The sequence below is a fragment of the Lycorma delicatula genome, chromosome 11 (genome assembly GCF_047948215.1).
Source record: "Lycorma delicatula isolate Av1 chromosome 11, ASM4794821v1, whole genome shotgun sequence".
Lineage (NCBI taxonomy): Eukaryota > Metazoa > Arthropoda > Insecta > Hemiptera > Fulgoridae > Lycorma > Lycorma delicatula.
The window spans coordinates 64123573-64142335 of record NC_134465.1 but is presented as its reverse complement, the minus strand read 5'-3'; the positions used below and the strand labels follow the sequence as shown (position 1 = coordinate 64142335).

The window sequence follows — 18763 nt, the reverse complement described above, 5'->3', positions numbered from 1 at the left end:
CGCTGAAAATCCTCACGTTTATCACGAAAAACAATTACACCCGCAGAAGTCGGGCGTGTGGTGCGCGATATCACGGAAGAAAATAATCGGTCCTTTTTTTTCGAGTACACCATTAATGCAGAACGATATCAGGATATTTTATTTCAGTTCTTCGTACTCTTGGAAGAGGAAGACAGACACTGTCTTAGTGTGACATCGCACTACGCAGGTTAAAATTCTGATTTCGTTAAGGAATTCTTTGGTAATCGTGTTATCGGTCGAGGCTTGTGGCCACCAAGATCTCCAGATTTGACTGCGGCGGATTTTTTTCTACGGGGTTACCTCAAAGAAAAAGCCTACAGCAACAAACTACGAACACTTGAACGATTGAAAGTAAATATTGAACAAGCTGCATTACCACCAAGATCTCCAGATTTGACTGCGGCGGATTTTTTTCTACGGGGTTACCTCAAAGAAAAAGCCTACAGCAACAAACTACGAACACTTGAACGATTGAAAGTAAATATTGAACAAGCTGCATTAAATATCCAGCCACAAGCTTTGAAAAAAGTTGCAAGAAACGCTGTAAAAAGAATTGAAGCTTGTATTCAAGAAGACGGCGGCCACTTCCAACATTTACTCTAAATGTAAGGTAGTGGATGGTAATAATAAAAATTACATTTACATTTACACATGCCTTTTTATTATTTCAATACCTACCAATATAAGGTTGGGTTGCGTTTTATATGGGACAACCTGTACAATAAAAATCTGAACAAAGCAAAACACTATTAAAAGTATAACGAATAAAACATAAATAAAAATCCAAACAAAGTACATGTAAATCAATAAATTATGAAACAAAACAAAAAGAAACAATAATCAACAAAAGATCCAATACATGCAACCTTTTCAGTCGTCTCACACCCTCACTGCTATCGAATAGGTTAACAGCCAGATGGTTTTTAAAAGTGTTAAGCTCAAAGTAAATACTTTGAGCTTTGAGCTTAACCGATGAATTTCTTCAAAAATAGATGGTATCCCTAGATAATTATAGATCTCCTTGTTGTTCGCAAACCATGGCGCCTCCGATTTGTTCCTCAGCACTTTGTTCTGGAATCCTTTGGATGATTTCGATACTGTTATTACTTGCCGTACCTCGTAGGTCTATATTGGCTTTAAAATCGCCTTATATAACAACAAATTTTATTCAACAACCAATCATTACGAAATTTTAACTGTTAACTTTTTTATGACCGCCCCTCCTCGAAATATTTACCATTTTTCAATCTTCATCACTACTACATCTTCCACTTCATTTCACTACTAAATAAATCAAGAACAAAAAAATAAAAATAAATAACCTAGAACTTCTTTTAGTAAATTTAATGGCATTATCTTTATCGGTAGATATTATCTACATCAAAACGACTTTTTCAGTTATCACCAAGTAACTAGCGGGAGACTAACGAGGCTCTAGCCCCCACCGAAATTGACAGCGGGGGCTAGAATTGTCAGCGAGCCCCTGAGGTTAAATCTAGTAAGTTGGGTCCAAAAAACCCATTTTTACCAATTTACATTTTCGTAATGTTAGTATAATATTATTTATATTATAAATCGGTACATAATCATCTCCCTATTTATTAATCCCTTTCTATACACCTTAACCCGCCATTACTCGACGAGTGAGCGCCGCGCTCACTCTGACGCAAGACTAATAAAAATAATTGATTACCGAAGACAGAAATGCAGCACTTGCTTATCGCATTCCAAACACATGCGTAGGCATCTATAGATGACGTTCCAAAAATCTTCAAAAATTTTTCAAGTTCGTTTGCCAGGTTCAGCTAGTCCTGAAAATAGGATGAAGTGAAAATCTTAGCGATGTATGATAATAATGTTCTGAATCTGTCCTCCAAGCGGAGTATCCAATTTGGTGCGAGGAAATAAAGTCATTAAATTTAAAATCCAATCTAGAAGTGAGCCAAAACTATTGCGCCTATCAAGTAGGGGGATGGAAGATCCCCCTACGTTCGTTCGTTTCTTTATCAATACATGGAATTATTACTGTTAATCCTGATAAAATTTTAGATATTTGGGTGCTAAAAAGATCGACGACTAGCTTTCTGATAATTCATCTCTTTTATTGGAGTGTGAAGTATAAATGTGGATTATGGAAAAAATTATATAATTACACTATAATTCTTATTTGCGCAGTAAATGATGTATTATATCTAAGCATATATTTTGTATTTTTCATATATTTTTGTATTTTTTCACGGCCCCCCGGGCCATAAAAAAAAATCCTAGCTACCTGCCTGGTTATGTGATTTTATATCATTGTTTATAAAAGATTAATTTGTATTACAATCTAATATAAATAAAAACAAATTATTTTAATAATAAAATTAAAGGGAATGATGAGTACTTAAAAATTTAACAACTGAAAAGTTATTTATTACTCAACCAAATTAATCTGTTGAATCAGATAAGTTGTGAATAGAACTCAGAAAGCAACAGCCTACATATAAATACCAAAAAGCTATTTACAGTTTTTTAAGTTCTGTACGCACATAGCACGGCCAAAACTGCGACGACGGATTTATTAATAATGTTTACTCTTTCATTTTTAATTCTTAATTTTTTTTAATTTTATAAGACAGTAAGAAAAGTGTAAAAACCCAATATTATTATTAATTAGGAATAAAATTTAATCGATAACATAAAATGAACCTATTTCTTGTCACATTTTAAATATCAGTACGATGTAAAAGTTAAGATAGGTCTATCATCTATAAAGTAGTAAGACAAATAAAAATAACAGACGGAAAGTTTGCAGAAAACATTGGGATTACGCAGAGCAGACCGAGGGATGGTAGCACAAGGTATCCACGATATTGGATACCGCGTGTAACATGTATCAAATTTTGAAATATGACAATTGGATACAACTTTTTTCATCCGAAAAAAAGTTTCTGGAAAAAGTACAGGGGTGAATAATTCTCTCTTACTCTCCCTTGGGACAAGACCCCGCCACAAGATCGAGGTTAAATAAAAACAATTTAAACCCGCAGGATCCCGATGGGTACAAGGTGTGGGAACAGCACTGGGGTGGTGAATGGAGAAATGACCAGCGGCATACTGTATTATTACCGTATGGTAAACCCGGCATGTTATGTTATAGTGGGAGAGGGATTTTAGTGGTTGACGTCCCAAAAAAAATGTTCTTTTTCTTAATATAAATTTTTATAAGTTACTTTTTTTTGTCTTTAGAGAGTACATTTTAACTGCTTATTTGACATCCATAGTTATCTGTTACGTACATTCAATTCTTTCGTCTTCTTTTCTTGTATACCCGAGAATCCGACTGCATTGGGATAGTCTTTTTAAAATTGAACTAATAAGGAATGCACTGCCTGGAGACAGTATTTTATTTATTATTATGTCTGCTGTCCATGGCGTTAATAATAATGAAGTAACTCAAGAGCAGAAACAGTCAGATAAATTCTGGAAAATAAGACTAAATACTACGAGCTTTCAAACATGCGTAATGCTATTACTCAGAGAGAAAGGTGTTAGCTTTAAAGAAAAAATAATTTCATTTACCGGCCAAGTCGCTGTTCGAAAAACTGCCGCCATGGTTAGGTTTAATTATTCTATATATTTTAATATTTGCTTATAATATATTTCAATATTATCTTAACTTGGTTTACCAACCATATTTGTACATTTAACAGTGATATATATATATATATATATATATATATATATATATATATTGATCAAAGTTAATGATATTATTTTTAACCTCCGGTCCACAGTTAAGTATTGCTTCAGAGGATGAGATGAATGATTTGTAGCGTGTGTGAAAATTCCATGCCCGGAATTCGAACCCGGGACCTCCGAGTAAAAGGCTGAGATGCTATCACTCGCGCCACGTAGGCCGGCAAAAAAGTTAATGAATAAAAGAAATTTAATGTTTTCAATTGTACCTACAATCATAATGGTCTAGGATTTCTTCTGTGTTGTTCGTGCTTCTAAGATAAGATGTTAAGATAATGTATGACTAATTAAAAATAATGTAAATTAAAGTGAATAAATGAGTGTTCAATAAACATTTCTGTATCCGGCAATTATTAGTGTATACGGTTTACATAACCAAGGTGTTAACACCAGTACATTTTATTTAGTCTTCCTGCCCGGATATATAAAAAAAAGACCGGACAATATAAAAATTATGATAAATATCGGATATATGTGAAAATTATGAAATGTAGATTATATAAAACATTATTATAATACGCTATAACTAGGTAGATTTAACTATACACAAAATGGATTTAACGACTGGATTGACAAAGTCTACAACAAACATCGCTATATTAAAGATATGTTCCATGTTCCCATGGGATTCTTCCGACAGGAAAATTCGCCGAGAGGAAGTGGTCCTCTACCGATTGCGGATTGTACATACGAGAGCTACACTCGTATATCTAATGTCAGCAGAAAATGCACCGGTATGCGTACGATGCAAGTGCCGCTTGACTGTGCGCCACATCCTTGTGGATTGCATACATTATGCGGCTTTGCCTTGTAAATTTAAATTGCCCAGTTTTTGTCACATCCTGGGCAATTATAAAGACGTTTTGGACCGGGTATTTTTATTTCTCCAATGTATTAATGTTTTATATACTTTTTATAGTGACATTTTCTTTGTTGGACGGTAGTTGTTAGGATTTTGTATTTAACTTTTTTGTTTTTAATATTTTAGTTTGAGTTTTAAGTTTGTTTTTAAATTTCTAATTTACGTCGTTTTATTCGATTTTATATTTTTTTTTTTATTTCAAATTTTTGTTTTCCGGGAAATAAAAATGTTTTTCGCTCACAAAAAAAAAACTACAATCTTCATTGGTGATTTTTGTTAGCATCAATTATGGAGTTTTTCGCTACAATAAAACTGGGTTCATAATTTACGCTAACACCATTTATCTATTTAATATTATTTGTGTAATTTAATTTTGTTGTTTTTTGACCATATTAGTAAAACCTCCATTACACGAATTTGGACATTTGCAGATAGGTCACAAGATGACAGCTATGCTTTGCAAGTCAAATTAAGTTCTTGATTTGCACAGCATATATAATTCCATTCAAATACAATTAAAAATTGACTTCGATGATGATACTTTGCCTTTAGATAGAGTAAAAGTAGAAGAAAATTTACGCATTTCTTTAATAATAGTCATCATAGGGTAACTAATCAAGAATATTCTGTATACACGTATTATTAATTTACCATTGTTTAAAGGCGACTTTCTTGAAAGGCATCATTTCTTTAACATATTTAACGATTTAATCCGCACTCGAAAGGATTTAATAAATATTCAAAAATTACACTACTTACACTCGTACTTAAGAGACGAAGTTTTTACTTGTTATTAAAATTCTTCCAATAACCAATAAACATTATAATTATTATAGCGTTAGATTTATTAAAACGATTTGAAAATAAATTTGATTGTATATTTTAATGAAGACCGCATTTAAAAAATATTCTTTAAAAGGAAAATCATTAGATCAATTCATTAATGATTTTTTTCATCTGACAACTCAGATGTAGCAATGCAACTACCGATTAACATATTTGAATTCGTTGTAATTCAAACAGCAAGGCTGTTATATTACAATACTGCCAGATTATGGAAGGATTATCAAACAAAGACTGTCCAAACTTTTCAAGTTTGCACAGCCTTTGTTTGATAATCTTGAAAATGTTAGTTTAGGTATCCTAAAACACACATTCTTTAAAATGTTAGTTTAGGTACTACAAACTCACAATACAATGTTGAAAATGTTAAGAGACAACATTACAACAATGCATTTAAATCTTATCGCAAACACCTTACCCCAAACGCATAATATCAAACAGAATTTACCTGAATAAATAATGCATTAGCTAGGTTCCAATACATACGTTTGAAATTTCCCATCTTAATCTGCCTCAAAATTTATTCTTTGCAGATCCTAGATTTAAGTATATATAACCCGATATTTTAATTGGAGCCCAATTTTATTTAGATTTTACCTCAGCTAGGTAATTCTTTCAACAACACTAAAAATAGGTTCTTATATCTGGAACGAGAACCATTCTAATCTTAAAAAGGGAATATTCTGCCTTTATGCAACAATACTTAAGTTTGTTGTCGGCTCAGCTAATGGTTTCTCTTAATGATATACTATTATTTGGACCTGTTGTCCAACAAGATCTATTCTCAATAATATTTACATTTAGAATGTCATTATGTTAGAACTCATAACTATGCCATCAGACATAGGAAAAATATATCGTCAAATACAATGTTATTATGAATGTTAATATGTTCGAATTCTTAAAATATATTATCAAATGTATTGTCAAATATTAGTTAAACCTAATGATCAATTTATACCGTGACGTGAATTTATTAATAATTGAATTACTGAAATTCAAAGATACCTCAAATGCTAAACGGCACTATATTTGAAAAATATAGCTGAAAATATCGTCTCCTCCCATGCTAAAGTAACAAATGTGAAAAACCCAATTTTTCAAGAGAGCTAAACAACAGTTTCAATGTTAAATTTTGAATAGGGATGCATATTCGTAAAAGTGAAATATACGTCCAGCTACTTCGTTAAGTAAACTTGATCAATTTATATTACTCCTGTTACATGTGAGATCGACGAAATACGTGTAGATGTCCCTGGAATTTTTGGAACCTGAAATGGTATCTACACAAAACAAAAGACTAATATTTGTTTTCTTCTACGAGTCTACGCTTTTATAATTGTTCAATAGTTTCAGAAGGGTTAGAATGACGGTACGGACGTAAAAACCTTGAGATAAGTAAGATTTTTAAAAAGTTTCCCGTCTTGAATTCTTTAGAAATTTTTCCCTTATCTCTTTTTAAAAAAAATCAGATTTCTTTTCTTTATAGATATTAAGATAATTCTTTATTTCTTCCAAATAAATAAGATAAGGCGCGTTCATTCCGTATTAATTTGCCTATGTAAATTTAAACAAGTAAAACATCTTTTTTGTCAGTGGAACCGTTTCTGCTTTTATTAATATCTCCCCTATTTAACTAATTTCCCCGGCTGCCTCATAAACCAACTCGACATTTTCCCCTCTCCTGACCGCTTTCCTCAGACAAAGCCGCGCTCCGTGTCAAATTTTCCAACGCATGCTTGTACCTTACTTTATCGATCGCAGACCACCTTAGCTTCGGTACCGGAAACTCTGTAATCGGTCGCTTTCGTTGTACTCTCAATTCGACGGACAAGTGATCCCAGAAATAGTTTGAAAATCGTTAACCGTACTCAAATGTTTTATTGATGTAAAGCGTAAATCTACAACCGAACTTCTCATACTCCCGAAAAAATCCATTCACCTCTCTCTTATCGCCCTATAAATGGTACCTCATTTACATTGCATTCACTCTCCATTACTTCGACCGGTACCTGTCGATCTTCTATTCTATTAAACAGTTTTGGCCGATATTTTCCATAAAGCTGCATAATCTTCCAAAAGTGAACCGGTACAAAATAAAAAATACACATATCGTTAACCCTTTTTATTGTCATAGCCGTCTCCCCGCTGGTTTCAAAAAATTACAAATTAAATCCTGCAAATTATATTTATAGCATTATAACATAGCATAATTCCATCTTTAGCCCTTCCATAACCCCCTAAACTTCTAACCTCTGGCATCCAGACAATTTTATACTCCTGTAACAAATTTTCATATCCCTCAACTGTTACCCCTAAATCTCACTCACATACAATATCATACTTCTTTATAAAATTTAAAAAAATCATGTAACCAAAACTTACTGCCAAATCTAGCTACTTTAGTGTATATACCTTTTGCTTGTATTTAAGATGGTGTATTTATCGCCGAGTTCCAATACAATGAAGTTCATAATTTCAATGTAACGTCATAATCGAATTACATTGATCATAACTTACGTTCACAGAGTTGCATAGGGTTTATTGAAATCTTGAATACAATGTACTATTTATTGTTTTTGTATTATTTTCTCTTGCTGTTAATAACAGTACAACTTACAGTTCTGCTGAGAATTAGGTTACTTATTACTTTGCGATATCTATCTTAGTTTCGTATGTCAGAGTAATTAAATATAATAATTCAACATGACAGACAACCCGTTCTTGGTCTTGTCTATAAAATGTTGACTACATATTTGCTGTAATTATCTTTTATTTAGAAATAAAAATTTTGTTACTATTATTAGTATTATGACATCAGCTTAATATCGTAACATCAACGCATTTTGACACTAAGTGTATATAAAACACCTAAATCACGCAGAAGTACACATTTAGACATCTCTTTCACTTTAGGATTTTCTTACCTGAAATGACCGACTTCAAAACAAGAATTATTGTATTTCGTCCACAATTAATTTATCCTTATAAGTAATCATAGCTTACACCAGATTACAAGCAACCTTATGAGAAATGGATTTTGTACCGCGTGAAAAATACAAAGTCCAACCACGATTTGAACCGAGAATCTTCGTGATGAGGGACAGAAATGATATCTCTTTGCTACAGAGGCTGTTATAAATTATTAACACAAAACTTATATGTTATTGATTCAACAAGCTGTGGGAAAAGTCAACCGTTCATAGAACTAATGCAACCGGTGTTAGGCGATGAGAATTAGAATATTTTAAAATTAATAATTTCAGGTAATTAAGAAATAGAAATTAATCGAGCAGACAAAAGTATCACTAATTTATAAAAGAATTTGAATATCAAAATAATTTTTTTTAAAACTATCTGTAAAAAATCTTAACGAATACATTTTTTTGAAAAGAAAAGGTAAAAAATAAACCACAACCAATTAAAATTGTTAACAAAACTTTTACGGTACTTAGATTTAAAAAAATAATGAAGATAAAGATGTAAAACAAAAATTATGACATACTTCTACCATTACCATATTTATAAAGGATTAATTTTTGAAAGTCATTGCGGAAAGATTACAGTATTGAAATCTCTACTGTCATGAAGTGTCAATGAAATGGAATTTATTATGAAAATAACTTTAACTGGCAGTGAACTTCTGAACTCAGATGCCGGAAGGATTGCACAAAAACTGAACAAAACTTTATCGGTTACGAATACCAGACAAAATACAGGGTTACGTTTGGTGAAATTAAGACCATTTTGTATTTCAAGAGTTCTAGCGTTCAAGTCCTAGTAAAACCAGTTATTTTTATACGGATTTGAATACTAGATCGCGGATACCGGTGTTCTTTGGTGGTTGGGTTTCAATTAACCACACATCTGGGGAACGGTCAACCTGGGACTATACAAGACTACACTTCATTTACACTGATACATATCATCCTCTGAAGTATTATCTGAACGGTAATTAGGCTAAACAGGAAAAAAAAACAGTACGTTTGTACAAAATTAATTAATAGAAATATGAATATTCACAACAATTTTAATTTAAGTAACAGCCACCTAATCGATCACATAATCTTCATCTTTGATGTTCAATGACCGTAAGCCAACCAGCAGTTTCACACATGACAAAATTTTATACTTATCCTTATATTTTAAACAGTCTTCTCGTAATCTTTATATTCAACTTAATGGAACCAGATCGTTCCAGAAAAGATATCGTAAACTATGTTTTAACATTTAACTAAACAGAATCATCTTTATTCAGAAAGGATGCTATTGCAAGAACCACCTTTATACTAGAAAAGCCTGATTTATTCAATATTACTCTATTTTAGAATTACATCTGAATGTTAGTTAAATAGTTTAATTATATTTGATGTTTTTTTTTTAAATATCTTTGTCAATTAACCAAAACAAATACCTTTTCAAAAATAAGTAGCTCATAATTACTCGTATATAAAACTAAACATACCAAAATATTAATACAAAACAATAAAATATTTACTAGCCAGTACATAAAATGCGTATTCAGGTCCCTCTGCCCCCCTGGACCACCACTGTGTTTGATATCTTCGCTGTTGTGAGAATATTATTTTGCAGATATTCATTAAAGAAAAAATATTAGTCACTTTTACATATATATATATATATATATATATATATATATAAAATTTAATAATGCCATCAGCATTAGGTTAAAAATATTCTTATAACATACTCATATATTTTTTATTTTTTCAAAGTAAAAATATATATTTTTAGCAGTGACACCTTAATCTAACAAATGGAAATTTTGACTCTCAGATTTGGCACATCTAGCTGAAAAAAACAGTTAACTCAATAATAATTTAAGAATCAACAATTGATTGTATTAAGTGGACAATTGCAAATGAAGATTTACTGCCTTTCAAATGCTGCGATAAGTACGCATTTTTTCAACTTCAAAATTATATAACTGATAATTTCTTTTTATCTGATAGTATTTTAGTTTTTATAATTATAATTTGATTAGACTAATTTTATTTGAGAATAAAGAGATTGTAAACAGTACTTTAAATTTTATTTAAATGGTCTAATAAAGAAATCAATGAGATGAAAGCTTGGTACTTACGTATTAACGCCACCGCAGCTACAGCTTTATTTAAAAACAAAGTAGTCAATCGGATTTCGGTGGAAAATGAGCCGAAACAGATTCAAAACAGAATATAAATGGTTATAAATATAATTTAACCAAACTTAACCTACGTAATTATTGCAATTATTTATTATTTAAATAATCAAATTGCAATAATTACTGAATTTATTAAATAAATACTCAAAAAATTGTGGTGTTAATTAGTCAAGGTTAGCGAGAGAAGTGAGCGTAGGTTAAGTTTGATTAAATTATATTTATAAAATAAATATTTATTTATTTATGTTAAACTCTATATCGGCCCATTTTCCACCGAAATCCGATTGACTACTTTGTTTTTAAATAAAGCTGTAGTTACGGTGGCGTTAATATGTAAGTACCAAAAGCTTAAATAGTATAACTGTAAAAAAATTCTTATAATTACATGTAATTTATGTTAACTTTTGTTGGTACGAATCAAAAGTGATACCAAAAAGTCTGATTATTGAGTTTCAACTATGTCTTAACTTGACTGCTGACAGAAAAGGTAAAAAAAATGTGAGATTTTTCAATATTTCCACCTAAAACACCACGAAAACATTTCATGAATATCTGATTTCAATTGATCAACGATATTTGAAATTTTCACATTTTTTAACACCACTGAACACCCCATTTCATTTTATTCTATATGGCGTAAACAATAGTATAATCAGTAATCAACTATTAATATAGCTGCTGATGCTGTGGCATTCCAGTTCAAACAAACAGAGTAGAATTTCTTTAAACCGTCCTCTGAAAAACGTCTCATTCCTGACCACCTTTAAATAAAGCAGAATTCTTTTTAATGTGAAATGGGAAGTCTTTTTTTCACTTGAATAACTTTATTTTGTAAAGAAGAAATGAAAGAAAATATTTTATTATAGAATTTCAGTGATTTGAATTTATATTTTGTTGATGGGATATGATTTTTTTTTCTTAGACTAGAGATAATTTGGTTTCAGTTCATTACATTTTTTCTGACACATAATACGTAATTTAAAATTGAATCTCAACTTAATATTCTGGCCTATAATGATAATATTCTTAATATTCTGGCCTATAATGATGTCTTGAAAGTAAATAATGCGGTAAAACTCTTTGAAAAGAAGTTAAATCGCTTTGAAAAGAAGTTAACTTCAATACGCTTATGTTATCTATCATCAGTGTACTATTTAGTTATTGTGTTCTGCATTTTTGAGTTTACTTTGACATAATTGGAATGAATACTTTGTTTAATATTATTATATGTATTTGAATGAATGATTTTTTTTTGGCTGAAGCCTGTATAAAGAGTTTATACAATTGCTTAATAATATAAAATATTGTTCCTTTATTATTGTTATCATCAGCAACACAAAAAAGACAAACATGAAATAAAACAAATACAAAAAAGAATAAATTCAAAATTATAGCTGAATAACAAAATCAAAATTCAATAGATTATGATATAGATTCATTATTAATGATAGATTACCCCCCTTAATTTCAAAATGTAATTACTACATAATTTTGTGCGTACTGTTTTAATAAAAAAATAACCAATTATAATAATAAAGATAGAAAATACAATAATATATAGTAAACAATAAGAATCATGAATCATAAATTTTTCATATATCATAGGTAGAACATATCCACCTTTCTTTTATATTAACAATTGCAACGATTCAAAATAGACATCATAAACTACGCTATTAATTATTCAGACCAGATCCTCAGGGGGCCCTCGCATCTGGCAACTTTGACTGTACATATTACTCTTACTTAGACAAAGCATTTGGCAAACCTCTTTTGTTTCTTAGCAACAGATTTTGTAATAATTAACTTATTACTGAGGTCCGAAGGTCCCCCGAGTATCAGCCGAGTGGCTTCACTTCAGCTTCCATCGAAGCACATCAATACCATTTTAATTTCATCTATACAATTATTTATTTCCTTTTTTAAAATTTTAATGTCAAGTTACATTATTAAGTCTATTTAAAATAAAACTGTTTAGCTGACTATCATTTTCACCAATAGTGCTATTTCTTACCTTTTCTGCAAAAGTCATCCACCAGTATTACAATAATTACAATAAATATAAAAACTTATTTAGAATTATTTACAAAAAACCAGTTGCTTCTTATTGTATATCTTCTCGTAAAAAATATATATTACGACTACCTTGTTAAACTGATAAAACAGTGTAAAACCATTGGTAAAAAATTAATCTGAACCTACTTTAAACCGTTATAAAAGACCATCTTGTAAGAAAATAATAATAGATGTAAGAGAATACATCTTACTTATTCAAATGTTTAATATAAACTTCACTATAGTGTATTTGTTCTTTAAGATTTATTTAAATATTTTTTAATTATGATTTACATAGATGGCAAATTTTTTTTTTTTTTGATTTACCAGTGTGAAAGCGTACTTTTTTAATTATAAAGAATTTACACTAATATTATTTCAGATTTTTACTTTCAATAAACTGCCTAGAAATAAGTTTAAAACAGACTTGACAGAAAAATCAGTAAGCAATACTCATGGATGTACAGTATTCTAAGATTACTAAGAATCAAATTAATTTTTTTTAGCATAACTACAGAAAAATGTAAACAAATTAAATTTTTTAAAAATCATTTGAATGATTGAAAAGAAAATTAAGACAAGCAAAAGAAAACTCCAACAATGAAGTTTCAACAAATCTGTGCCTGTTTGAGAGTGCATGAATGAAAGAAATACTACTTTAAGATTAATTATTCAAACTACAGCTTTTCAAGCAGCAAGAAAACTAGAATTGTAGGAAGGAGAAAAATTTTGTGGGGAAAAAATAAATTCAAAGCATTCAGAGACAGACTTGAATGCTTAAAAAAACCACATGACCATGAATGGAATTAATTTTGCATCAAAACTTAATGATATGACAAATTGTTGAGTAACAAAATAGAAGAGTAAACAAGTTTCCATTGAAGATAAAATTAAATAAATGGTGGTGTCATAATGTAACCTGTAATCTTATGAGCGATGATATTTTTAAATAAATTAATAAGAAATATGCTATCGGTATACCTCACTCACAGCAAGCTTGATAAGTTTCTTCTTTTGACTCCAGACATGTTGCAGCTATCATTTAATGGTATATTGTCACAAATTACGTGGATATTGATTTACTTATTTATCCACTCGGGCAGCTAATGCCCAATTGCAGATATCACCCTCATTTTCTTTAAAGAAATGATTTTGTAACTTATGAGAAACACCAAATATGACTGGTATTCAAACCCAGCACCTTCCAGTTGGAAGATGGAGACAACCACTCAGTCATGAAGGTCAACATATGATTAATTATGGTAATCCCATGTTACATTTTTATTTATTTATCTATTTTATCTTTTTGGAGTCTTGTTTTTTTATTTTATTTTTCGTAGAAAATAAAATCACATATACAAAGTGTGCATTTTTTACCAAAAATAAATATACCATAATGTATTTGTATAGACTTAGGTTTCATTCATGTTACTTAAAATTCGCTATTAATGACAAACATTAATTTTCATTTAAATTAGTACTTTTAAAATTTAAACACCTTCAGCTTCGGTCAGATTCACACTTGGCTCCAGATAATTCAACTCCGTTGAACACATTTCCTTATGTTCAGTTCACACATTTCCTTATGGATACAACCGGCTCCTGTCGACATCACTCGACTCTTTACATTCCACTCAGCTCCTTTTGGATGCACTCTGCTCCGACCACATTATATAAGCAAGCTCCTCACTTCATTTAGTCAGTCCTATTCCAGTCTTCGACGAGACTACTACAAGTCTCTAAGGACTCATCAAGTCTTATTTCACTCATTACATTTATTAATATGATAAACTTACATAAAGATTTACAAGTTATTAATGTTATACAAATAAATGATACTTACAATTACATAAAATAAAATAATTATAATTACAAGAACTCAAAGACTTAATTTATTAAAAGAAGCAGCAGCACCGCTTTTTGACATACATTTTTAATGATCCTCTGATCATGAATATATATAAATCTTCAATTTGAAGAAACATCATTCAAGAATCTTCATATTCAATAATCTACTGCGTAAAGGGACTCACAACATCTAAATCTACATCATTTGTGTAACATCTTTCTTAATTTACTTTACATTGTTACATCATTATTGTAATATCATTTAATTTATTTCACATTATCAATAATTTACATTAATTTAAATTACTGTTATGGAAAAGGAACAATTAATTAAGGGAGTCAATATAGGCCTCTATAACTAGAATTGCCACATTTACTGACAAATTTGATCCTTCACAACGCGATAGTCACGCCTTGCAAATTAAGTTAAGGAATCTTCTTGATTTACAAGGCAAATATGACACCATTCAATCAAAACTTGAATTAGATTTTGACGATGATGTTTTACCATTGGATCATGAGCACATCAAGGAAAACTTGTATACTACAGAATGCAAATTGCAAAATTTAATAAACCTCTATTTAGAGGTAATGTGTAAGAGTGGTAGCACTATTTTAATATATTTATTGATTCAGTTCACAAAAGAGAGTAATATTAAAAACTTACACTACTTAACATTCTTTTTTAAAGGATGAAACTTTAGCTAACATTAAAAATTTGCCATTGACAAATGAAAATTAAATTGTAGCATTAGAATTGTTAAAAACACAGTTTTACAACAAATATATAATTGCATGTCATAATGCTGAGCGCATTATAAGATAAGATTCTATAAAAAAGGAATCGATGGATAATTTACCATTTCATCATGTGTGAATTCACTTAAAGCGATGCAACTTCCTGTTAATATATTTATCCTAGTTCAATTTCTAACATCTAAATTGGATTATAACACCTCAATATCATGGAAGTAAAGGTTCTCAAATGAGAGGTTTCCCACCTTTACAGACTTTATTGAACTTCTTAATTCTAGACGACATTTTAGAAAACGATTTTTAGAAAATATTAACAAGTTCCCTTCAAACATGCAAATAAATACAGAAAACAAAATCAAGGAACAACGTCATAAAAATAAAACAGATCTTTAACCAAATGTTTTAATTTAAATCCTAATAAACAATACAGAAGACATAATATTAATTATTATACAAAATTTTATCAGTATTATTTATACAATTTTTATCAATGTTCATTTTATAATTCAAATTATTACTTATATCAATGTAAGGAATTCTTAAATTTGTCCGTAGATAATCGTAAAACTTTGGCAAATAATAATTGTTGTTTTAATTGTTTATGTAAGGGCCATTCTATTAATCAATGTTTAGAATCTAAGTAAGATTCGTGATAAGAAGCATAATACACTCTCATTCAAATGGACAAAATTAATCATTCTAAGGTAGATGGTAATAAGCCTGAAAGTATAACCAATTGTTCATTTAAAAATCAGTCAAATGAAAATATAATCGTGTCAAAAGTTGTATGTAATACTACCGTTATGCATGGTAATATGTATGTATTCATGTAGATTACTGTTAGATTCTGGTTCACAAACAAATTTTTGTATATTTAGTTTTGCCTGCAAATTGGGTCTTAAACTTAATAAATTTAATCTACCCATTTCAGGGATAAATAATTCATCAGTTCAATCAAAATACAGTGCCATTGCACTCACGTTATTAAAACTTTTCGTTCAAGGTAAAATGCGCTGTATTACCAGATATTTCTGACAGCTTTCCTTCACCCGCATTTGAAATTTCTCATTTCAAATTACCTCATAATATATTTCTGGCTGATCCCAGTTTCAATATACCAAATAATAATGATGTACTAATTGGAGCTCAATTCTACTTGAATCTTATTCTTCCTGGGAAATTCATTCGTAATTTCAGATATCCTATTATACAGGAAACTAAACTAGGATATATAATTAATGATCGCTTTCCTAATAACATTGAGGGCAACAATAATGTCGCATCTTTTCTTGTACGTAACACTCATAAAAATCTAGCTACTATACTTGAGAATTTCTGGAAACTTCAAGAAATTAATACTGGTGCTTCAGGCAATGAAACCTCAATATGTGAAAAACATTTTCATACCAGTACTACTCGAAATAATCAGGGAAAATTTTTTGTCATTACCACTCAAGGCTAATAACATTCAACTAGGTGATTCCTTCATTAACACTAAAAATAGATTTTTATCTTTGGAAAGAAAGCTAAGCAACAATTTCAACCTTAAAAAAGACTATTCCGCTTAATTACAGGATATTTACATTTAGGTCATACGTCAGTACTCAACTCTGATGATTTGTTAATTAACAAATCGAATGAGAGTTTAAATACCATCCAGTATTTAAACTCTCAAGTTTCAATTTTAAAATTCGAGTTGTCTTTGACAGTTAAGTGAAAACTACTAATAGTTTATCCCTCAACGATACTCTTTTAGTTGGACCTGTAGTTCAACAAGATCTAATTTCCATATTGTTTAGATTCAGAATCCATAATTATGTCATTACTTCTGACATAACTAAAATATATCGTCAAGTATTAATTAAATCTCGTGAATCAAAATTTACAACGTATACTCTGGTGTGATTCTCCAGATCAGGAGATAAAACACTACACATTATGTACAGTAACATATGGGACCACTTGTGCACCATATTTGGCCACACAGTGTTTACTTCAAATTGCAAATGAAAATAAATTTTCACTTGCATGTAAGTCCGTTTGAAATGATTTTTATGTTGATGATCTTATAACGGGTTCAGAAAACTTTGATGAAGTTATTCAGTTAAAAATTGATATTTCTAAATTATTACAATACGTTTTTCCACTCCATAAATGGTTTTTCAATAACAGCAGCATTTCTACTTCTGAACACAATACTTCCATCCCTTTAAATCAAAAACAGAACTTATGTACTTTAGGAATTCTATGAAATAATTCCTCAGATAAGCGCTACTTTTCCAAACTACTCATTCCACTGATCCTAAAAAACGCACTAAAAAAAATATTCTGTCCATCATAGCAGGTGAATTTGATCCTTTAGGTCTCATTGGTCCAATTGCTTTCTCACATAAACATTTTATGCAATCATTGTAGCAACTTAAAAAAATTAGCTGGGACGAAAACATTAGCCAATATGTTACTAACCCAATGGCTCAATTTATACAACCAGATGAATTTGATTGAATCCATTAAAACAGATCATTCTATCAAACCCAACATTAATAGCAGAATTAATTCCAATCAAATACATGGATTCCTCTAATGCGTCCATAAAGGACTATAGCTGTTGTGTTTACGTAAGAACTGAGTACACTAATAATACAATTTTCTCTAATTTACTTTGTTCAAAGTCAAAATTGACACTCTTAAAACAAATTATACTTCCAAGACTTGAACTTTATGGTGGTTTACTACTTAGTTTTTTATTGTTAAAAATAATTAACGACTCAAACATATAGTTGGACAAAATACACTTATATAGATTCTATGATAGTACTACATTGGATTCATGGACAAGCATCTAACTGGAAAGTATTTGTCAGCAATAAAATTTCTGAGATTCAACAAAATACCACAAATGCTAATTGACAATACATTAAATCCTTTGACAATCCAGACATATTGACTAGAGACTGTTTACCAAGTAAGTTACTTGACATGTCACTTTGGTGGCATGGTCCTCATTGCCTTTATAGATTAGGAGGCAGCTACAGAGAAGCAACTGATGGGAAGATGAGGTCAGAAGGAAAAGTCTAACGTCGTCTGTAAGACTTAAAAGATTAAAATAAGAAAGTTCAAGACCACTAAGTGGAAGGAATTATGCACCAGTATGGATAAAGATCCATGGGGAAACATTATAAAATTGTGACAATAAAAGTTTGGGCATGCTCGCCAAATTGTAATAAACGACCACCTACTCAATGTTTAGAGATATTATTTCCAAGTAGAGTGTGCTCTGAAAGAGAAAAACTAGTACAGACTCGATACCTCTTTTCACCTTGCATGAATTGTATGAGGTATGTGCAAAAATGAAAATAGGAAAGAACCAGGATTGGAGAATATAGTGATACAAGTGACAAGGACTGTGATGCAGGTTTCTATGCTTAAGGTGTTCAAAGCGAAAAACTATGTGCTAAGAAATGAATAAAACC

General features: G+C 30.3%; 1 protein-coding gene across 1 annotated transcript; it reads left to right on the top strand.

The window, feature by feature from the left end:
* The first annotated feature begins 13863 nt into the window (after window positions 1-13863).
* LOC142331955 (uncharacterized) lies at window positions 13864-16752 on the top strand. Its single transcript, XM_075378009.1, has 2 exons — window positions 13864-13948; window positions 16316-16752. The coding sequence occupies exons 1-2, from the start codon at window positions 13864-13866 to the stop codon at window positions 16750-16752; spliced, it is 522 nt and encodes a 173-aa protein (XP_075234124.1).
* Window positions 16753-18763: the final 2011 nt, after the last annotated feature.